This window comes from Brachycentrus maculatus, unplaced genomic scaffold (assembly GCF_059751285.1).
Source record: "Brachycentrus maculatus isolate JH-2025_06_01 unplaced genomic scaffold, ASM5975128v1 h1tg000068l, whole genome shotgun sequence".
Lineage (NCBI taxonomy): Eukaryota > Metazoa > Arthropoda > Insecta > Trichoptera > Brachycentridae > Brachycentrus > Brachycentrus maculatus.
Window position 1 is genome coordinate 609,071 of NW_028280822.1, and position 25,151 is coordinate 634,221.

A 25,151-nucleotide genomic window follows, 5' to 3' on the forward strand; every position below is an offset into this window, starting at 1 on the left:
GAAATTTAAATGGTAAATTAATTCTTGCATATCTGTATGATATCAGATGCTAAGAAGATATCATTCTTTATGTTTCCAGCTTAGGTGATTACGATAATTTTGCCTGACCCATATTTGGAAGGTTGGGCATTTACAATATTGTGATGTATTTTTTTCCGGATATCTCGAATTTATTAAAAACAATTTAGACAAAATTTTAATTTTATTGACTTTTTGACTGAAAAATTCCAGTCTTGATTAAAATTTCAGTGTTATTTCCCTATGCACAACTATTGAAATAGTTTTGGTTGACGCAATTATGATGTCATTATTTTAAAATTCTTAACCACTTTCCTAAGTGTTTCGTAAATTTTAATAGCTTGTGTAATTTAGACAACTGATGAGTTCATTAACATTTTGGCTATCGAAATCTTATATATCGGCTTTCGGTACTCTAGCGAGAAATATGGTATTGTCGGATCTGACATCATGATTTAAAAAAGTATCAGATAGATTTTGGACGGTATGTTGAGGATTTTTATTTTTTCCCCCATTAAGTTATATATCGATCATTTATATCTCACAATTAGATAAAATATTACGAGAATTGAAGTTATTTCGAAGACAAAAATACTTAGAGAAACGAGAAAAACAAAGTACATCAAACCAATTTAATTTCCGGGAAAAGTAAATTGTGTGTAGCTGTGATATTCTTTAAATAACGATTTTACGTATCAACAATATGCAATAAATTGATACAAATATAATACATATATTGCATAACTAAAAAAAGCGTTAATTACTCAAACCCCTGTTCTATTCCTTTCAATAACGGATGTCGTCAATAAAATCGGGAAGTTCTTTGATTTGCAGTATTATACGCATGGCTTGAAAAGGAGGTGGAAATTGAGCGAGCAGCATTTAGTTCTTGTTTGATTTTGTATAAGGTTTACATTTAGTTAACTAAACTCTGAGACATATACGTCGAGCCGAATATGAAATATAAAAACTGATTAGTTTCAACAATGGCACAGAGTATTTATAAATTATCAAAGACATTTTACATTTGAATTATTTGTTTAAATCGCGGTATTTCTAGCATAGTAACCATAAAAGTCCTAGTAACCAAAGGGTTAAGAATAAAAAAGAAATAATCACCCATTGCATTTCTATGGTTTTCTTCAAACAGTTATGTTCTTTATGTGCTGAGTTGTTGAAAATAATTATTCCTTCTTTCGAATGCCTCAAACAATATATCGTATCATTTGTCAGGAACTCATAAGTGATTAATTTATTTATAAACACCATGTACATACATTTTTATCTCAACTTTGAAGTGATAAGAAATAAATGTTTATATGACTGGCTCTAATCAGTAATCAATAATGCAATCATATGTCGTGGAATGCATGAAGATCAGTAATGACATTTATATGTTTTTCAAGTAAGTACATATTTCTGATACAAAATGATTTATAAATATATTATAAAAATATGAATATTTAAAAAAAATGTTTGATAAAACTGTTCACACAAAATAGTAAAATTTGAAAACATTATTGAAACATACCGATAGGAATAAGTAACAACATCTTTCTCCAATGATGTTGATGTAAAACAAAATCCATCCGTTTCACATGTGTTGTTTGTTTTGTAGCAGATATCACAGTAGCATTTCAGGGCTGTAATAAACAGAAAAAATCATATGCAGTCACATGAAGCACATATGGATTTGGGAAAATATAAATTAATGCCGGAATTCACACATGGAAATATAACATATAAGTACATATAGAAATTAACATAGCAATCTCGAAAAGAAATATTAAGTTAGAAATTAATCCCAAAACTCCTTATATGAATTTGCATATAATCCAATATTACAACAATTTTATTTACAAGATTAGTTTTTTCATAAAATATTTCAGTCAAGGATTAACATGGTATTTAAAAAATAAATACTTTGGATATGCGTCGCTATGTTTGGCTATAATATTCTTATATGTATTAATATATTGAAACTTATTGTCTGGGCCGCTATGTATGTGCTAACATAGCAAAGAATCACATTTTGGAATAAAACATCGAGTTTTGTAGAGAGAAAGTAAAATTGTGAAACAATAAGTATGTTTATTTATTTCGATAATAAAATTCCAATAAATAAATACATAATAAAACATATACACCAGCTTAACACTTTACTTTTCTTTTTAAAATAGTTCCACCTTATCAGAGTGTAATAAACAAGAGTTATATTATTAGAATAATATTATATTAATTATATGTGATAAGATGGGACTAGTGGGAAGGGTATAAAACTAATAAAAAGCACAAGTCTATTTCCATACAAATCTATGTATAACCTGGTCTATTTACTACTATGGTGAAGTTTCACATACAAAATGTTAACTTATATGTACCTACTCATTGCAAACAGAATAAGCACACATTGCATTAAACATTTTAGAGTTAATAATAACGATTATCTGAATATAAACAAAACCATTTAAAAATAACTTTAACCCCGTCTTTTAAATATTACCACTACAATGTTTTATTTCTCAGTCTTGCAAAATAATCATAAGTAATCAGAGTATTTTCACTTTGGTCTACAGATTGTGATGAAATAGTAATTCCAAAGCCGGTCATTGTGAAGTAAAGTGTTTGAGTGGTATTATATAAAGTTAGCAATGAATGATAAAGACAGTTTTATACAGGTGTGTTTTATATTCCAGGCAGCTGTTTTTGTTTTAAAACATCTTTAAAATTACAATGTCATGATTTATATTTTATTGCTCGATTGGTCTTCAATAATATGTATGGAATATGATGTCGGTCTAGTGGCGGCTTAATCATATTTTTCTCACAGACTTCTGGTTTTATTTCAGTGACTCCTTTTCAATTGCATTGAGATTGTGAGTGGTTAATTAATATATACATTTTCCTTCCTGTACGTCTACCCACAGAAAGAAATCAGGGGTTGTCAAATCAGGAGATCCTGGGACGAGTTTATATCACCAATTTTTGACATAACATTTTAAAAGTTTCTCGAAAAATTTACATTGTAGAACTACCTGTGAATAAACCATATCGCTCACTCCTTTCAAGAACGTCATAAATCAAAAAACGTCAATTTCCAATTTTCAGTTGTGCATGTTTTCAGAATGCCCAGAAAATGTACTATATCCCAGCAAAAGCGGCATATTTTTAACTTAATATTTACCCGCTACAGGGCAGAAAGTGTTGTTTTCGCAATTTGAAGAAAACGTATTGTTTAATTATTTTTTTAACTATACTAAATATTTTTCAAATGGAGAAAAAACCTTCAGGTTTTACCTAAAAAGATCTGCTGCACAGTAAAAAGTTCAATAAGTGGCTTGATATTCATTTTTAATACATTGTATTATATTGCTAAACTTTAAAAACGTTCTCCTGAAAAATCAAGTTTTTTGATTTATGACGTTCTTGAAAGGAGTGGGCGATATGTCTATAGACCAATTCATATAATTCTGGCTGAAGAAAGGTTACAAGTTAACACGTCGAAATAGTGGTCACATGTAACTGTTACAGCATTACTTCAGGAAGTATACTCCAATGATGCCGCCCTGATGGGGCACCATACAGTCACTCAACCAAAGTGTAATGGTGTCGTGTAAGGGTCGTGGAGTATTGTTGAGAATTTTCGCCCTAATAGCAGCCATTTTGTTTATTAACAAAGCTAGTAAAAGTTGAAGCCTCTTTGATGATATATTGCCAAAAATGGTGGTTGACTATAGCGACTTACAAAACTCTTGCATTTTAATCTTAGCGTTGTTTATGGATATTTTATCTTATTTTATGGGTAAAAATGCAAATCTATTTTAATGGATAAACATGATGGAAGACATTCCCAATTCTTGTGCCAGGATTGATTCTTTCCCTCTGCCTCACTGCATCAATATTTTCCGGTGTAAGTTGACTATGTTTGTATAGGCTTTGCTTCATTTTCGTAATAACATAGCATTAATTTTCAAATTTTCATTATAAGTTGAATAGTCATTACCAAAACAATCATGCATTATGATGTACAATTAAACAATTTTTTTAAACGTTTTAATGATTTCAACAAGTTTTTCCGGTATTAGATATTCCATAATACTTTGTACCAACCAGTTCTTGTGACTATCAAATATGAACTAACAATGGCAGCCAAATCAAAATGGCAGCCAAAAAAATTAGCCTGGGAAATAAAACACACCATGTTTTATCATATTATATAATGATTTTAAAATACAACATATAACTTATTCATTTAAGTTATAAAAAACATCAAATATAGAACAGAAATAATAATACACCTGTGGTATACGCCAAAGACAAGCAACAAATAAAGTATTTCGCATATTTTAGATATGGTAATGATCGAACTAAATAATTCACTGCGTATATATATATATATATATATATATATATATATATATATATATATATATATATATATATATATATATATATATATATATATATATATATATATATATATATATATATATATATATATATATATATATATATATATATATATATATATATATATATATATATATATATATACTCTGCAAGCTTTGAGTTGGAGATGCTACAAAGCGGCTCCGGGTCGCAGTTAAAATTGTATATATACACACATATATATATATATATATATATATATATATATATATATATATATATATATATATACATATATATATATATATATATACATATACATAAGATATTGGCATTCCACAAACGTTTGTTGGTTTAGCATTTGGTCTAGGTTTTTACCAACGTTTGTCATTAACGAAGGAAGAAAATAAAAAAAAAATATTGCCCACTTGTTAGCCCTTCTTTTTGACTTCTAGGGTCTCTAGTGCCCCCTAGAAGACGTCTTAAGCATTTACAGGAAGAAATTATTTACCATCCAGTTATGTTTTAAATATCAGGTATTTATTTCTGTTTGTAATTATTGTTCATAAAAATGTAGTCAGTATGGGGTTAAATACATTGCTACTCTAAAATGTCAATATACTCATGAACCCATAGAACAACAAAGTGAGTAATGGGATAGAATTCAGTACTAGATTCGGGACCACAATAACAGCAAACACCGACCTTGACACGTAACAGTTCGTTCATCTCGTTTATTAATAATCTTATTGTTGTCTGGCTCCAACAACATATTATAGTAGTACAAATACTACAGAACTGGAGTTGACAAAGAATTTAGAAAACGATCGTAAGTCTGAATTACGACCGCCCTAAATGATAATGTGTAGGGAACGAGATTTTCGTATAAAATCTGTAAATTGCCCAACTGTGGCAGCTTGAGGCAGTTGAGGCAGTTGATGCTGATTGCTTCGAGCTGGCGGTTTGTCTTCAAATAAAAAAATACATTAGGTGTCTATTGGGTTAAACTTGTTTACTTAAAGTTTTTCCAAGACCAGTCAAAAAAAAGTTTTCACAAATCAAGTGTGACTGGTTTATTTTAATTGTAAATACAGTTGTATTTTTCAATATGAGTATACTATTATTTTCAAATGCTATAAATTTAAGAATGTTAGAAATTATATATATATATATATATATATATATATATATATATATATATATATATATATATATATATATATATATATATATATATATATATATATATATATATATATATATATATATATATATATATATATATATATATATATATATATATATATATATATATATATATATATATATATATATATATATATATATATATATATATATATATATATATATATATATATATATATATATATATATATATATATATATATATATATATATATATATATATATATATATATATATATATACATGAGGAATCGACATGATTTAGTATCATCACCTTCTGTTTACTAGATTATTCTAGTCAATTTCTTCTATATTCCTATTTAATGTATAAAAAAAATTGCCACCTCTATCTCACAACTTTCAATAGTATTGCACATTCCTAGGAATTTAAAATAAAATCTGATAGGCTTCTAGTAATAATATTTTAATGAAGTCTATTTTTAAGACACCATATCATCGATTCTTAATCACACTTAAAGATAATTATTAATACAAAAATAATTTTATGTAGCTATATATACACGTAAACGCATAATGAGATAAATTAAAGTACACCGCATGTCAACAGCTTACAAAATAAAATGACTCTTCTTAAATAACAAGTGTTTGATGCAGTGCTTTTTCAGAAAAATAAATACATGAACACAATATCTTTACAATTTGTTTTACAAAAATCAGAACAAAACTTCTATTGTCCATTCTTATAAAATATAATGAAATTACTATTTAAGAAAAAAATATGTTTTTAGTTCTAGAAATAGTTGATTTTATGCAAAGCTCTCTTTGGATTTGTTGGCCATTTTATGGTTTCAGGATTAGAAAATAGTTATAGGGATAATTGAAGAATATCTCTCTTAATTAAATGAAATATTTATTAAATTCATCAATTTCCATCAATGCATACTTTAAGAAATTATTGGTTTATGATAGCTGAAGTATGATACCAATAATTTAGACAGAAAAAAATCTAATTAACGAGAAAATATAGTTTTAATGGTAGCGCCTGATCTGGTTGTAGACTGGCCTTTGTCAGTGTTCAATTTTAAATGAAATTTTTCCTCCAAAAATCTTGTCAATATTTGAGCTGAGTCTGTTGTTGAAGTTTCCCTAGTTCTATGCCCAACAATGCTGTAGAAACTTCAATAGTAGAAATTGTTAACTAATAAATATTTAAATGTGTTAAGCTAATGTGCATTATACTATGCAACTATCTACTGGTTTCTTATGCTATGTATATCCAGTACACGCGTCGAATGCATATTGACTGTCTATGACTTATGCGACTGAGATATTAGAAATGATTCTCCAACACTTTTCTTTCAACTGCCGGTTGAATTCGGAGAAGTAGGGAAGTTCATTTATTCGTCTGATCTAATTTACCCTACCACGCCTAAAAAACCTTTAAATAAAAAAGTAATGATCATGATCATCTTGCAATACTGACCAAATAAAATCAATATTGAAAAATTTACTATTACTGAATTGCACATTATTGTAAAAACAGATTAAAATTTTCAATCTAACTTTTCAGCATAGAAAGGAAAATGGATTATTTTAAACTGGGAATGAACGGGAAAACAGTAAGATCTCGCTTAAGATGAGGTAAATTTTAGAATAAATTAAGTAAAGCAAAACAAAAAGCTAATCTTAATGTGTAAAATACTTGCCATGAAAAGCTAAACAGAAGATTAAATAATATTATGTGAAAAAATCAACATTTTGTGCTCATCGAATTATTTTATTTATTATCACTAATAGCCAAATAAAAAAACATTAAAAAAAACTCAATCAAATTGAATAAAAAATACGAAAAAGTTCAATAATGCACAATGCATTCACATGTTTATATCGGCGTAATGTATGAATGTGCCAATGCTCCGACTACATTAAAGCGTGGATTTATTGACCTTTTGGCTTGTACTCGGTGAGAATGTAAATCTCCATAATTAAATATTCATAAGGAGTAGCCTCTAAACCAAAGGCGATTGACCGATTCGCCTATATTTGCAACTCAGACATTGTTATTGTTCTATAGATAATAATACTTTTTTAGATTTTAAATTTATAAAACAATTATTGATATAATAAAATAACAACTATAGTTTTTTACATTTATTTTATTTGATTAGTGACCAGGTTTCGTTGATACTGACTTCATCAGTCTAATATTTTGCTATATAGTTGTTGTTTTATCATATAAAATGCCATTCCACCAAGAAATGTCAGGACAACACATAAGTTAATTAAACTTTTATTATATAAATTGTAAAAATGGAACCAATATTATCATGGGATCAAAAATGTATATAAATGAAATTCTCGATAATTGAGCAATTAAAATCATTGGGTTTCAAAGTAAAATGTAAAATTTATAAGAAATATGAGATAATGATGAATATATTAGAATGTAGAACCTCTTAAAGAACTATGGATGTACATATATTTGTAGCTCAACAATCATTTGATTTTGCTTTTTAGAGGTGTCTCAACTTCACGTGAAACATGTATCATTCTTCCTTTTTTTATGGAAGAAGATAAAAGTATTAATACGGATGTTCAATAATGGGCAGAATGGTGAAGGTTACACAAGTGTATAAGGTGATCGCTTAAGCCAGCCAAATGCCAGGTCGTAAGGCCTGGGATGTTGAGACTTCCATCTTCTTTCATAAAAAAGGAAAGAATGATACATGTTTCATATCAAGTTGAAACACCTTTAAAAAGTTGACATTTCATCCAATAAAAATATTTCAAAATATATTCTTGTAACCCTTATCCGCATCCAATGGTGCATAGGGCACTGCATCGTATTGACGCAGTATTCTCTTGATAGTTACTATGAAATAAATATTAGAATGTAATTCACTAATATTTATTTTCACCCCCCCCCCCTTGGGAATCGAACCCGGGACCTCCAGCATTAATTACACCACAGAAGCAGACAAAAAATAAATAATATATGTATATTTACATATACAGAAAAATGAATAAAGTATGTTGTTGAGGTAAATAATAGGTTTAATGATAGAAATGTCCGTCAACACTTGTTAGTATCTTGTTTCTCATTAGTTACATATTTTTTAATAAACATCATAAGTACTTTCTGATATCGAACAAAATGAATAAATTCTGATATCATTACTTCCATGGTAGTAGTGACTATTAGTAATTATTTCAAAGTGTTTTAGATACTGAAGTAAAAAGGCATTTGGTATTCATTCCTTACCCCCCCCCGTACAGATAATTAAAGCAACACTATCAAATTTATGTGAATTTAATGCACATCTGAAATTGTAATATCATACTTATCACTCGGTTCACTGACAAAAAGATAACTTACATAGGTATTGGTTGGTATAAAAATATTAAATTCCAAAATATAGTCGTGATAAGAATCAACAATAAAACTGCTAATAAATGCTATAAAAATATAAATATATACTTTTGGAGCAGATTTTTGCTCCCTCTCTAAATTACTTAGTTACTTATACAAAATAACAAAGTTCACTAACATAGTTTGTGAGTCATACTGAGATACAACTTTATTTATCATAAAAAAATATTTATATGATTCAGGAAACAAAATAGTGAAACATAATAGAGAGTAATATAATACAAACATAATTAGTAACCAGGAGAAGATGGGGGGAATTAGTAAGTTGTACATATCATTAAATAATACAATGAACTTTTAAAAGCTGAAGGCGACAGAAACACTCGAGTGCGTTGGCGTATAATGATAATAAGTCATATAGATAAGCGATAAAGTTCTACAAATTTACACTGAGATAAGTTAACTTACCACCCACGCCTTTCAAGACTTGAGAAAGTATTGCGAATGCGGCGATATACACAAATACATTGTGCATATCTAAATACTTCTTTGTAAAGAGAAACATCGTGCAATTAAAACCATTTCTATCAAAAATACGAGTGTGTTAAATTATAATTACAAAATCCAAGCGAACTTTCGTTCGAAAAGTTAAATAGTACTTTAGCCATTCATTTCAAATATTTCGATCGCGATTCACTGAATTTTTAACGGCAACATAACTGAAAAGTATAAGTATTTAAACAAACTTGTCACAAAAATTTAATTTACGGCCATTGTGTACATTTTACAATTGATTATTTTCCGAGTTGTAGATAAAAAACAAATATATATATATATATATTGCACGAAATCAGACAAACGCACACTCCGACACACGCCCCGTCGGCCCGCACACAAAACTACATTGCGGATTGCGGAGCTAGACAATGATTCATATTCAGTATAACGGTTTGAATAACGTGTTATTGTGCTACACCGTTATTTGTAATTTATTCATCAGTAAAATATTATGTAATATAACATTTGCTATAAGTTTTTAACTTACTAACTAACCATCACGTCGATTCCTTGTAGGGGTAGGCAGAGAAAAAAAAAAAGCATATTAGTGTTAGAAGATTATTTATTATTCTAATTGTTCTCTTCTTCCCTGAAAACGGTGTATGGGGCTTTGCATCCGATTCATCCAGTGTGATCTTAATCGGTAATTATATAGAAGCAATTTAATATGCCCTTAGCTTCAGTTGTCAGCTAAGCAGTGGTGGGATTCAGCCGGTTCTCAACGGTACGCTAGAACCGGTGCCTAAAATTTTTATAGTTCGCCGAACCGGTCCTTAACCCTTTGTTGTCACACAATATTCCGATTGATATTATGTATCGGAGCACGCTTTGTTTACTTGGTCTGCCACGTTGTAAAAATATTTTAACCTCACGAAGAGAAAAAAAATATTGGAAAGATGAAAAAAAATAGTGGAAAAATTCACTTATTAACAAGTTATTGCACTTAGTAAAAAGAATTTCGCGAAAGATATACGCTTCAAAAAATTAACATGTAAACAATGTTTTCCTTTCAATAATTTGCCGGTCTCCCAGGGCCAGAGGGCTATAGAAACATTTAATACATTTTAAAAAATGCGATAGAAAATCTAGCGCCTTTTTCATAACTCATAGTGGTTAAGAATCGCAGTTGCTCTTTATAAAAGGGTGCATATTGGATAGTACATGGTTGGATGTGCTTGAACGAGGATGTACCTTTTTGTATATCTTTGTGTCGGAGCGCACCGACTGTCATTTGAAGCTTTTTCATTCGCTTTTTACATGCCTTCTAAATCTGCACCTACTTTTATAATTGGAGCAGCATGTTTATGTGCAGAATAAAAAACGAATAAATGTAAAAACATTTTTTTATAGAGGGAGGTGGTAGGGGTAGTACCTAAAGGGCGAACAGGTGCTTGAAAAATTTGAATCCCATCACTGCAGCTATAGGGGGAATATAAAATAAATACTAGCAGGTTACAATCGATTATCGCCAACTTTTATTTGCTAGTACCATGCATTGGATTCAATCACAAAAATGTTATAAGTGGTTTAATTTTTTTTCGTTTTTAAACCAACTTACTAAAAACCTTTTAAACCGCATTTACATATAAAGTCCTGATAGTAATTTTCTTAATTTTCCACAAAAACGGTAAGAATTTGGAATAATAGTTGTACAGTTAAATTAATTAAAAAGTGAATCACAGCAATAACTAGACATTGAGAACATTAAGGTCAGGCTCTTCTGGGTCTATTTTTTATCGCTTATATTCCTGCAGTAGTAAGAAGTTAAAGAGATGGTGTGGTACGGTAGGAAGAGTAGTATAGTCTTCCATTGCCACTCTGTAATTTAGGGAACATCCCAGCCATTATTGTAATCCCAAATACATCTGGGATGCTAGAAAAAGCATTTCAAAGGAATGGAAAGATGGTTAAGCCGGAAATACTAAGAATCTGAATGTCTCAATTCAACACGTTTTTAATATTATTCAAGCTGAAATGTCAATGCACGCGGAGAAAAACGATAAATAGTTCTTAAAAAATAACAAAATAAAAACTGGTTATTCTAGTCAGTATCTCTAAGGCTTTGCAAAGTTCAAGGCAACCTGTTTCAGAAAGAATTCACTAAGCAAGCATATTATCTGTTAAATTACGACCATGCGAAATCTATTTTTTCACCATTATTACTTTCATGCGATTTTGTCCAACAACCATATCAGACCATGATTTTGACCAAAATTACGTCCTCTTCGGATAGTTAAGTATCATATTTGAGAAAGTTAAAAAGAAACTCTTCAGCTGACGCAGTCAGGAATCTCTTTAATTTGGTGTACCAAATCTAATAGCATCGAGAAATGACTGTCTTGTTGGTGCCACTATATCCAAAGCTTAAGCGTACAATAGTTGGACAGCGGTTACTAAATAGAATATCTAACCCTGTTTCAAACTCATTTCGGAAGCATCTTGGATAGTGGATCGGTTGCTTGGTTGGCGATTTATGAATGGTAAAACTTAAAATTCTGTGAGATCTAACGATACAGTTGGCGGTGATCGCATACCTGACTATCTGACGCACAAGCAAAGTGTGTACGAATGATACCGGGACAAGGAATCGAGGGATTAAACTCTCTGAAAAATTATCTTAATGACTTTCAAGGCAGAAGATGATGTTTTTGAAAATGATCCCTCAGGGACCCTTACTGACACGAGAAGACTCAGTAAGGACACATTATTAAAATTTGTACTTATGTGGATGATGAAATATAAAGAAAGAAATAAATGTAACAAAATGTGCCTAATAAACATGATGCATCCTTGAAATTTTACTCTCAGTTCTCGTCCAATAGGCTTTTGTGACGATGTTGGATTATTGGCTAATAAATTAATATGAAAAATCATAAGACTATCGATAACATTCTAATTAAAATCTGTAGGGAACTAAGGGAGATACTAAAGTTTAAAGATTAGATATTTTAATAAAACGAAAAACGTGCGTTTGCATACGTCACCAAATTTCCATCATCGAACGTTTTATGACGACATATGGTTTATTGTCTATGGTTTATAGAGCTGTAATAGTAGTACTGTGGATTATTTGTTTACCACTACACTACCATTTGTGTTATACAAATATGACGTGATGGGGGGGGAGGGTGGACCATAGACATAAAATAACTCCATCTGTGACGTTTCTGTGACGTCATTCATTGCCAACTTACGAAAATAACGTTTTTTCGAAGGACAATTTTCAAAAATAAAACGATGAATGAAAATGTTAATTATATCGGCTGTTATAAACACAAAACGAGTCTAATACAATCCTTTATAGGTTGAGTATGTTAAATTAGATATTCCTCCCGTCAGACAAAGATCCATTATCGATTATCGAATCGCCATCTAAAAAGTTTCACTTAAAAACTACACTTGTATTTTTGCATACTTTTTTAAAAGTTGAATCTTTGGTGTTTCTGATTTATATACGATTTTAGGCGATCATTAAAAATGAAGATATTATTTTATTTAAAATTAAAGCATTATTCCATTAAAAAAAAAGCATTATAAAAATTCAATAATCGTCATATGAGTTACCATTTAAGCATTATTCTATAAAACCGCATTGTAAATATTCAATTATCGTCATATGAGCTACCATTTACGCATTATTCCATAAAACCGCACTGTAAATATTCAATTATCGTCATATGAGCTACCATTTACGCATTATTCCATAAAACTGCACTGTAAATATTCAATTATCGTCATATGAGCTACCATTTACGCATTATTCCATAAAACCGCACTGTAAATATTCAATTATCGTCATATTAGCTACCATTTCAGCATTATTTCATAAAAACGCATTATATATATTCAATTATCGTCATCTGAGCTACAATTTTACTCTCAAGGCCACACGTCGGCCGATTGAAATTTTTGAAACACCGAAATTTTCCTCATCCTCCACAGATATTTTTAATTGTTAGTGTCTTTGATTTGATTCGTATACAACAATTCTCGTGTGCTTTCCTCGCGCTAGAACTAACAAAATCTCCTAACGTAGCCTAACGGAATGTTCTTGAAATCGATCAATGAACTCATTTACTCTAAGACCTTCACATTCGTACGAATGGATGACGCGCCGTAACAGCTGACCTTTTGTCCTCTCGAAATTTACTTCGAGAGGACAAAATACTACGTAGGACTTTATAATACGTAGATCACCATAATTTGATTTGTATTAAGCCAAACTAATGAAAACACTTGTTTTTCTCCAAACCAAAGGTTTTATATAAATATATATATATATATATATATATATATATATATATATATATATATATATATATATATATATATATATATATATATATATATATATATATATATATATATATATATATATATATATATATATATATATATATATATATATATTTATATATAAATATATCGGTAGTGTAATGGCAATGGGGTATATCTGTCAAATTTTTCATTTTCTAAGTTTGTTCCACAAAATGTCTAAAATAGTGTATTCCATAATCGGTCAAAAGGATAAAGCTGTTGTTGCAATACTTATTAAGTTTTATTAAGATAAGTACATACAAGAATACATAAAACAAATGAGTTATTTAATTTCACAAGCTTGTTTTTGCTCTCCTGTAAAATCTGTAGACATACCCCTTTGCTTTTACACTACCGATATATAAATATATATATATATATATATATATATATATATATATATATATATATATATATATATATATATATATATATATATATATATATATATATATATATATATATATATATATATATATATATATATATATATATATATATATACATATATACACATATAAATATATGTTCAATAATTTTAAGCGGCCCTGTTAGGTTAAAAGGGTTCTATTAAAATACAAAGGATATTATATTAAGAAATCATTTTGAAATCACAAGGATGTAATTATTACAATCCAACGTAAATTATGATGATTTGAATTTCGCTTCCTAAACATGGTTTTATGTAGGTAACAAAAATGAAATATGTTAATAAACACGAATTTTTGTAAAAAAAATGTATCATTACACAATACAAAAAACAGCATTAGAGAAAATAATAATCTAAAATATTTAATTTGAGTTATGTCAAATATCATTAATTCTTCTTCATTCATATTCATTCCCTGGGTAGAACATATGGCCAACACAAGATTGTCTAGAAACATTAATATATATATATATATATATAAATATATATATATATATATATATATATATATATATATATATATATATATATATATATATATATGTGTGTGTATGTGTGTGTGTGTGTAGTCAAAGCAGGAAAATAGTATAATATTGGAATAAATATCTTTCTCAGGTTGTATTCGTGTCGCTTGATGCTGAGGTAAAGTGTGTTGGAAGGGTAATAAAGGTAAAAATAAAACTGATAACTGTATTTTAAAAAAATGATTTAATATTACAGAAATGTACATAGATGACAGTGCAATGTCCGTTTTTGAATAAATAAATATACATGCATATAAAAAGCCTCAGATGTACCTTGTATCGCTCACTCCTTTCAAGAACGTCATAAATAAAAAATCGTCAATTTTCAATTGTGCATGTTTTCGGAATGCCCAGAAAATGTACTATATCCCAGCAAAAGAGGTATATTTTTAACTTAATATTTACCCGCTACAGGGCTGAAAATGTTGTTTTTGCATTTTGAAGAAAATGTATTGTTTAATTATTTTTTTGAATATATTAAATATTTTTCAAATAGAGAAAAAACCTTCAGGTTTTACCTAAAAAGATCTGTTGCTCAGTAGAAAGTTCAATAATACGCTTGATATCTATTTTTAATCCACTGTGTTATATTTTAAAACATTAAAAACGTTCTCCTGAAATATCAAGTTTTTTAATTTATGACATTCTTGAAAGGAGTGAGCGGTATGTCCACCTCTCTTGAGGTCAAAATTTACTCATAGTAAAGTTAATGGTTATTGCTCATTTAAGATTAAAAGGCGTATCTCAACTTACAAATAACATAAAATTACAAAGATCTAAAAAAACTCAGAAACAATAAGATTACCGACGGTAAAATTTTATGAAAGTACTATAGTTAAAAATGTTTTGAAAGTTATTGATATTTAGAGTTACAGAAAATATAACTATAGATTTCTCATCGTAGTATAATAATGAATAACTGAAATGGTATTTTTTTTTAATTTAATTTTATAAATACATAATTTGTAAGTAAAGAGTTTATGAGTATCTATCAAAATAATGTGTATACATATTGCAATGCTCCTTTGTTTTAAACTCCATCAATTTGAAATCAACGTCTGCAATTTTGGAAAAGGTTTTATCATAAGAAATGTTCAGTCGTTTATTTATAAACACAAAGTAAACATCACAATTTTTTATTAACTTTTTGAATGTCTAAATTACAGTGGTACCGTAAATCGGCCACCCTACAATGATTGTTAGGTATTGTCAAATAGACATTATTTAGGTGTTGCTTTGAAATTTTTAGAATTGCGTTACGGATGATTGCTTTCATTCATGTTTAATAATTTAATACATAGTCATCTGAATACTATACAGGTAAAATATATTTTGCTACTTAAATAAATCACAAACAGATTGTGCCCAATTTGACAAGCTTTTGTTTGCAAAGTGTTGATTATTCATTAACTTAATATGGTAAAAGTTCGTTAATTAAAAAAATTACATGATTGAAATTTTATAACATTCATATAAATTTAAAAAGCTTAATAATGTCAATAAATAAAATAAATATAAATGTTATAATTTATCAGTATAGTAAAAAACTAAGAGTGAAATGACAAATCAATTCTAGCCATTTCTCTTCAGTAAAAGTTTAGTTGTTAAAAAAATGACAAGACTAAAATTTGTAAAATATTTGACTAAAAAAAATCTCCATACTCTTTATTCAATAATTTGCATGCACCAAAGTTTGTTGTTTTATTATATTTAAAATTAAAAAATTACATTTTCTTTATATTTAACTAGTAGAAATTTTTTAAAGTTCTGTTTGAAAGCAGTATTGGGGAGAGCAAAATTCTTCAGTAAAAGAGTCTGTGTCATCATCGGCCTCTTGGCTGCTGCACTCTGCGTATCTACTCTCTATCCTAGCACATTTGGGGCATACTTTCAGCTTTCGTGTCCAACATACACGATGGAATAACGAATTACATTTCTCACACGCTATAGAACCAGCATCAAATGGAAAGATTACATCGTCATTGCCGCACAGTTCACAAAGGTAACCTTTTCCATAGCAACCCTGAAATAGTACAATAATTAGAAGAGCAATATATCACTAAAAACTTGTTAGGTTAAAATAAAATAGAGGCCAGCACACTCCACCTCAAAGTTTGGGATAAGTAAATGAATTACTGATTCATTCACTGCATTTGTTATTTTGTAGAAAAAAATATATGAATGCTTATTTGGACATTTGATCACATTAAAAAAACAGAAAAAATATTTAACTTGAAAATCAAAAAAGAAGTGTATAATTCAGTAAATTAAGAATGCATAGAAAAATTAAATTGTACCACTTCTTATCATAGTGAAATAACTGCATAATACATATTACTTGATTTATAGTTTTCCCCGTTTTTTGTTGTTCATTTAATTTTTGCAGATTTCATTTTTATTCTAATTAAGATATAAAAATAAGCCTTTATTAAATTATATGGTAAAAGTTGCATGAAAACCGAAAAGGTTTTTACCACTGCTTAAAATTTAAATGGGTCGGGGTAGTGGTTTATCGGTTTCATTAATACTAAATTTTTTAAATGGTTTGTGTGAGTTATCATACATCAACCTTGCGACCTCAATAACGTTTGATAATTCACACAATTTTTGCGTGCAACTTACTTAGTCACAAGTAGGTAATTATTGTGTTTAACTGCTTTTCTCTATGGTTTAAAATTGGTAAATGTAAAAGAAATTGTACCATTAAATGAACATGTAAACTATAAAAATCGTGATTTTTTTAAGTGGTATAAAAACGAGGTTGCGTAATATTAAGCAATGTAAAATTGACATAAATTTGGTTAATTTAAAATTAACGAAATGGGTATATAATCTTTCTGTTTAAAAATGTAAAAATGAGGTTTACTGATCATGTAAATCATTTAATTATTTGGAATTAATTTATGCTATTAACAGCATTCAATAAGTGAAATTGTGCTATCTAAATTACTCTCAGCTTCATACAAAAGAAAGGGGCAAAAAATGGCCTACCTGACAGCCCATTATATGGGTTCTGAACTTCTCAAGTAGCTTACTTAGCTGAGAAATGAGAAGACCATCTCTGGCCATTTCCAAATTCTCTATGCTGTATAAGTTTGAGGTTTCGATCATGTGGAGCATCTCTCCACTCATAAGTGTTCTTCCTTTGTGACAAGCCACCAAGTATTTACGAACATGTTTTAGGTCTCCCCGTATCTTTCGGACCTACAAATAAAATTTAAACATAGTATGTCGATACAGACTGCACAATTTGGCAAACCAAATGTATACACAAGTAAATAAAGCTAAAAAAATAATTGCAGCAGAAACCGGAGTCACTAAAGATTGTTCGTTTATATCTCAATTGTAATGGTTAAATAAAAAAAAAAAAAAATTATTCAGTCTCAATGGAGAAATCTCAAAAGAATCCAACTAAGTTATAAATAGATAATTTATCACAGTTATAAATAAAAAATATCTAAACACATTTATAAAATTACGGGATGCTTTCTTGTAATCTCATAGTTTTTACAACTTTTAGGAGCAGAAAGCATTTCTGAATAAAAAAAAATGTCTGTATTAAAAGTACTAAAACAACTTATATACTCAGAAAATAGAAAGAGGCACGTAATTGAAAAGTGATGCACTCACTTTACACTGAGAATTTAAAAATAAAGTTTGGAAAACTGTACTTACAAAATCTAATTCCCCTACAAAATCAAACAGCTTATTATTGACCTCTTCTAAATTAATGAGTGGTCTCTTCCTGGTTAAGGTTAGAAGTTGATAAGCAGATTGTGAGACATATTTCTTTTCCCAATCCCAGTTGTGCACAATCCGAGCTGGTATTTCTATAGCATTATTCCAGTGGCACGTGGTACAGAAGAATTGACCGGTATAGTCACATAGCCGTGGCTCACTGTACCTTCCATCTGAAAGCAAAGAATATTATGTAGTCTCCTAAGTAATTAAAACAATCCATTAAATATCAGCTGCTTAATTAAATCAAATTTAAATTAATATTAATATTTTAAATATTTACTGCATTCACTTCGAGGTAATATTGTTTGCATGCTGCTGTAGTAATTGCCCTGATGAAGAGACGGCACATCTTAAAATCAGTAGACTAAAATCTCGATGAGTGGTTATATACTATCATTTTTATGTTTAAAAAAAAAAAATGTGTGTTCAAATTCAGTTAAATATTAAATGCTTGGTATGTAGTATGTTTTAAAAGCATAGTTTGATTTTATTCATTGTCAAAAAAAAATTAAATGCATTTTTAATTTAAATTTCCTACAAGCTTGGATATATAGTTAGTTCTCAGCATCTTTTTTTAACCTGGCACCCGGAAATTAATTTATCATTCCATCCCTGATGACTGGATTTGTGGCAATTTTCATCTCAACCCAGTCAAAGAGCCAAGAAATGTTAGGTTAAAATATGGCTAGAATATTTTTCATGCATTTCAGTATCAGAAATATTCATTTATGTAAATATAATGGATTATGATTTTGACAAACTCGATAGTATTAACATAAACGTTATGCGACTGTCTTAGTATATTGGCCCATAGCGTTAAGAATTCTCACCAATTTATGTGTTCATGAAGATACAACCGTATGTGACTGCAAATTTATACAGTCACAGGTTATACAACTCGGGTCTTTTTTTTAAAATACAGGTTGGACATTGAAGTATTCTTTATGATAAAAGTATATTTTTTATGACATAATAATTATTAGTTATCTGCGGGTTTTTACGGCTTTTAAAGAACCTTAGAAATTTTGCGTTTTTTAATTCAAACCATTTTTAATCAATATCTGTAATAAGAAACATAATGGGAAAAATCAAATAAACTTACTAAAGCTCAGTTGACTGTTACATTCGGCACAACAGTACCCTTGAGCAGCGAGTCCTTTCTGAGGACATATAGTATTCTCCAAGTGTCCTTCAGTAGCTAGTATATGTCCGCACACTCTCAACACATTCCCAATGCATTTGCAGTGACAAATGTAACCACAATCTGAAAATAAAATACACAATTATTAGTCACAATGTACTATTCATAGGGCAAAAGAATTAGTACTAAAACGAAATTGTATTTCGAGAGAGTTATTACAAATTAAATAAATTAGTGAATATTTGCTCATCAAATTTAAGCTTATAATACAAGTATATTAATTAGAGTAACCACATATTCTGTTTTATAAACAAGTCCTCATCTTGAAGTGTCTATTAAAATTTGCAGTGTTCTATTTTTGTTGTTGTTTAAATTTGGGTTAGTTCTGATTTTTAGAATTAAATTTTTCTAGTTATAATTTATGTTGAAAAATATCCAAAAGATTACAAAATCCATGATAAAAGTGCTATTTTTTGATGATTGGATATTTATTTCTATGCAATAGTCGAGTACTTAGATTGGCATGCGACAAAATTTAACCAATTAGTTGATTTCATTTTTAGTTATAAGTAGTCTGTTCTTCAATATGATTAGTATTACTGGTAAATACCAGTAATACTGATAATATTGAAACTGCAATGTGCTTCCTAGAATTATATTGAAAAATATTTCTTTCATTATAATATTTTGCTATAAAATCTTATATCATCTTGCAAAATTAATTTGTCTTTGCACAGCACATTGTAATACACTAAGACCTCACTTTGCGTCGTAGATACGTTCCAAAATATTGCGGCGCAAATTGTAACAACGCAAAGTGAATTGCTATTTTCCATTGGAAATCTTATAAACATGAAAGATAGCGAAAATGAGTCTTAACCTTTTAACCGCGTTAACTTTGTTCCTGAGAGACGCCCGTGCGCGGCAGTATTTCGCCGTTTTTTAAATGATTACTTTTATCATGTATTTAGTTAAGAAACAATTTATTTTCCTAAACAAAAACGTTCAATGGGATTCATTGTGCCTTTTTGGTACTCTATAATACACTTGTGTCACATTATTCTTGAAATATATCGTAATATAAACAAATTAGATCGTAACATAAATAAATCAAAGCACGCATCGTGTGTCACTCTTACCCACTGGCGATGCGTAGCGTCGAGAGTGAGACAGATATAGGGCATGATTATGGTTACCGACCGCAAGAAAAATCAGGGATCTGTTGTTTTATTTATCCTTGTGATGTTACAAATTATTAGTCAGATATTTCAACAGATGTCATAAGGCCGAGGATTGACGTATTATTTTATCCAAAGTTCCACACCATGAAAAAATCCCTCTAAGTTGAACTGAGGTTGGAAACTTGGAGCAATGTAAAAACACAAACGCTTATGTCAGCCGCGTATGGGGCATGTTTTGTTAAAACACATACGGTTATGCGAGCCGCGTGGATCCGGTTAATTCAGTAACGATGTAACTTCGAAAAAATGTAAAACGAGGTCTGAGTGTATATGTAAAATTTAGTCATAAAATCTATTTGGGATTTTTCCAAGGGGACAGTGAATAAATAAAGAGGTAATAAATGTAAATCTTTTGTTATGGCAGCAAAGTGGGTCAAATTAAACAAATATTGCGGAACAAATGATAAGAAAGTTATCACTTTCATGAGAAGATATTATAAGAGTTTCCAATGTAAATTAAATTGTTTATTGCTAATAAATTCATTATATCACAATTTAATACTTTGTTATTGATGATTAGCAATGGACCATCAATTTGAATTTCTTAATTAACCAACTACTATGCAAATAAAGATAACACATAATTTGTAGCAGAGATGATAGTAAATTCATAAAATTCATAAAAATTATATAAATATATATATATATATATATATATATATATATATATATATATATATATATATATATATATATATATATATATATGTGTATTATATATTTATTTATATATTTTTTCTTTCTAAAATATACCTTTGCATATGTAAGATCCCTGCACAACGCTCCATATAACGCCACTGCAGTGATCGCAGTACATTTTAGCATTGGCATTAATGATTTCTTGAATTTTAAAATGATGTCCGGCTATAGTGAATCCCAGTGTGGATTTATTATTCTTAGAATCCTCAAGTTCCTGGACGCGGTAGCGGAGTTCTACCAAATAACGGACTAACCACTTCCTCTCTTTCGAAAATTGCCCACAATTTAATACTTGTTCTTTACATTTTTCAATGGCCTCGGTCAATTCTTCTAGTGTTGCATCCTGCAATTTAAGAAATAAATAATATGATATTTTTATTTAAGAATGCTTGTATAGGTTAAAGTATATTCAGGGTAGCATTATAACCAGATTGGTTTTATATTTAAGCCTTAATCTGGAATCTAAACATGGAGTTCTTTTTCTAATAATCTGGCTTGTGATGAATTATCAGAAGGTACATTACATTTATAAATGGGGTTAATTATGTTACCCATAAAGAGATAAGATAAGAAATATTAGCTTAATGATTTGCATAATGTTTTCCAAGATATTGTGTTCCTTTATGGCATACTTATATAACAGATAATGAAGAGTACTATGCACTTTAATGATGTGATAAACTAGAGCCAGAATATTATAAATATGTACGTGGCATCCATAATTTTTACATAAAAGGGGCACAGGAGCAAAGGTATCAAACTTAGAAATATTGATAAAACAATAAATGAATTTAGAAATTTAGTTAGATTCTGTGAAAATCAAGTAACAAATGCAATATTTTGTAAATTTTTTTTTTTAGGATTTCATTAGAACAAAAATAGCAATCTTATATATGTTGGAAGCAAAAATTCATAATTAAAATATTTTGATGTCATGAAACACTTGTATTGTTGTTCTACAAGTTATGTTCTATAAGTCTTGCCATTTTAATATTGTACTTCATCTGGGACAAGTATAGAAAGTTTATAAATTAATTGCAACTAAATGTTCTCACTTTTAATTTATTTTCAAGAGGAAAACCTTCTTTTGGAGAAACTGCCTTTGCTTTTATACCCCTAATGGTACATGTGATGTGTTTAACGCTTTACGATTTTGTTTCAGTATGGTTGACAATAATAATAGAAGTGATATTATTAATTAACACTTTCAGTGCAAAAAGGCTATAAGAGCTACGCTAATCTGCAATTTTGTATGAGCAAAAAGGTAGGTTAATATTAATAGAGTGCAACATGAGAAAACTTTAACCTTTTGGGTACTTTTCCGCACACACCGACATAAATCTTAAAGCAATAATATCATAGATAAATACATACGTAATATCTGTAGTAACTTCGACTCAATTGGAATTTTGGGTACTTGAGTGTTAAAAATGTACAGGGTGGCTAATCACCTTTTCAGAAGAGGTTATAAATTTTGCAAATGGAGTCGTACGTCAATCATATTTGACATTTGTGAACTAGACAGCTGCAGTATACAAACAGATTCAGGGTGGCGCAAAGTTAATCATTCAATTTTGTTTGTGAATAACTTTTATGCTAAATAAAAAAAATATATTTTGAGTGATGGAAATCTTTATTTGGACCTTTACATTTTTTTCTGGTAAGTGGAAAAGATGATAAGTCCGTCAAGTGGCTGCCGTCAGTGTTGATACACATTTGTGCTCGTTTTATCAATTTGTTTGTATACTGCAGCTGTCTAGTTCTCAAATTTCAAATATGATTAACGTACAATGTCATTTGTAAAAATTATAACATCTTCCGATAGGGTGATTGATTTTGTGACAAACTGTATTTAAAGAAAAAAAAACTAAGTCATCAATATGAAGATTTAGTCATTAAAATAAAATAGATAACTCAAAGGATGAATAATATCTGAAGTAATTTTAACTCAACTGGAATTTTGGGAAGTTGAATGGTAACAATAAATTTTTTAAAAAGTAAGTCATCAAAATGAACAATTAAAAAAAACAGATAAACTCACAGGATGAACTTGACTGTTCTTGAGGGAAGCTGGAATAAGAGATGATTCTGAAATGTCATCAGAGAGACAACCAGAAGTGGAAGAAGATGGAGTAGACGCTGATGTAGGCAGTTCGCTTACATTCGCATATATATAATTAAATGTAATCGCTTCGCTAGAATTGGTATTCATTTTTATAATTAATGGAAATGATTACTGATCACACAATGATATGACGTTTGACAGAATCTTATTTCAGTCTACGCGTTTCATAACTTAAAACAGCACTAAAATGAATGCACTTGAACGAACTTATGATGCTTGTTCTTAGTAAAATTGAAAAATAAACTATCTAAAGCATATTAACACTACAAAACTACGCGCAATTCTAAATTCACAACAGCAATGACAGCAGTGACAGCGCGACCACAGACTACTAATTTACTACATAGAAACGAATGTCAAAGACAAAAACCTGAAATCAAAAATAAAAACAAAGTCCAACACTTATCACCGAAGATTATATACATAGGTACCCACGAGACATATCACTATAGTAGGTAAGTATAAGTATAATCTTTGTTTATCACATAGTTGATATACCTAATCCATAAATACGTGCTCAAAATATTAATGAGAAAAACGTATTTCCCATAATATAAGCTGGTATTTTCCTTTCACTATGCACCTTGGCTTTGTTTGTATCGGGAATTGCCGCTGCGATTTTTAAAAGTAATTATTTACGAAATAATACAACTTCTAGGTCAATAAAATTCTTAAGTAATAAAGAATTACCATATGACATAACGCTATATCGCAGTTAATAAAAATAATAATCTTGGATGATTTATATAGTGCCATTTTCGCCATTAAAAAAACTACCTCAAGTTACCTCAATTAAAATTCTTTTAGTGTTTATTACGGAAGAAACCCGCACTTCACATAATTTCAGCCGTAGAAATAAATATGTATCACTCTTTAATTATACCAGATACCCCAAAATATCTGCCGTCAATGCATTTCAATAAAGAAATAAATATTAATAAGTCTGAAGGGGGTGAATAGAAACGTTTTGTGAGGTTAATAGAAACGCAGTGTGTGGGTGGGATCTACTACAGAAGCTGTTGAATAACAAAAGTTAGGCGGTGTTTTTAAAAAGACACCAGTTAATTATTACGTCGTCATTTTGCTTAGTTTTTTTTAATCAACAAAGATGACCAAAAATGTAAAATATTATCCTAGAGAATGACAAAAATGTAAATTTTAATTTGAAATAGATAAATCTTATCAGCCTATAAAGCAGGATGCACTTATTATACGAATAAAGAAAAAAAAGAAAGCGTTTTATCTCTTTGTCTCTCTGCTTTGAGATTAAACTTATTTTAATTTATGATATTTTATACCGACAAACCAAAAGTTGCGCTCTTAAAATATTTAAATATTTATAAAATATCTTTTTCCATCCACAGGGTGGGGTGTGGCCATTTCCTTGTTTAAAATAATTAAAATAAAAAAGTATTGTCGATTATTTTTTCT

General features: G+C 29.1%; 2 protein-coding genes across 6 annotated transcripts in view; both read right to left on the reverse strand.

Annotated features, from left to right (window-relative positions):
* babo (TGF-beta receptor type-1 babo) overlaps positions 1-9,823 on the reverse strand; it is a 41,742-nt gene extending 31,919 nt beyond the window's left edge. For 4 of the 5 annotated variants that reach the window (XM_088256840.1, XM_088256838.1, XM_088256839.1 and 1 more), the window contains exons 1-2: positions 9,413-9,823; positions 1,550-1,661 (exon numbers count right to left, since the gene is read on the reverse strand). In XM_088256840.1, the coding sequence (XP_088112966.1) occupies positions 1,550-1,661; positions 9,413-9,509 (209 nt within the window). In that variant the 5' untranslated portion in view covers positions 9,510-9,823. Of the gene's footprint in view, positions 1-1,549; positions 1,662-8,950; positions 9,073-9,412 lie in introns of those variants that run through there. The other variant, XM_088256842.1, reaches the window with a different exon arrangement.
* A 5,623-nt stretch (positions 9,824-15,446) lies between these two features.
* LOC148311291 (differentially expressed in FDCP 8 homolog) lies at positions 15,447-24,050 on the reverse strand. Its single transcript, XM_088256824.1, has 6 exons — positions 23,637-24,050; positions 21,650-21,938; positions 19,617-19,778; positions 18,449-18,684; positions 17,765-17,977; positions 15,447-16,796 (listed from the first exon to the last, which is right to left on the reverse strand). Exons 1-6 carry the CDS (start codon positions 23,805-23,807, stop codon positions 16,533-16,535), a joined length of 1,335 nt encoding a protein of 444 aa, XP_088112950.1. The 5' UTR covers positions 23,808-24,050; the 3' UTR covers positions 15,447-16,532.
* Positions 24,051-25,151: the final 1,101 nt, after the last annotated feature.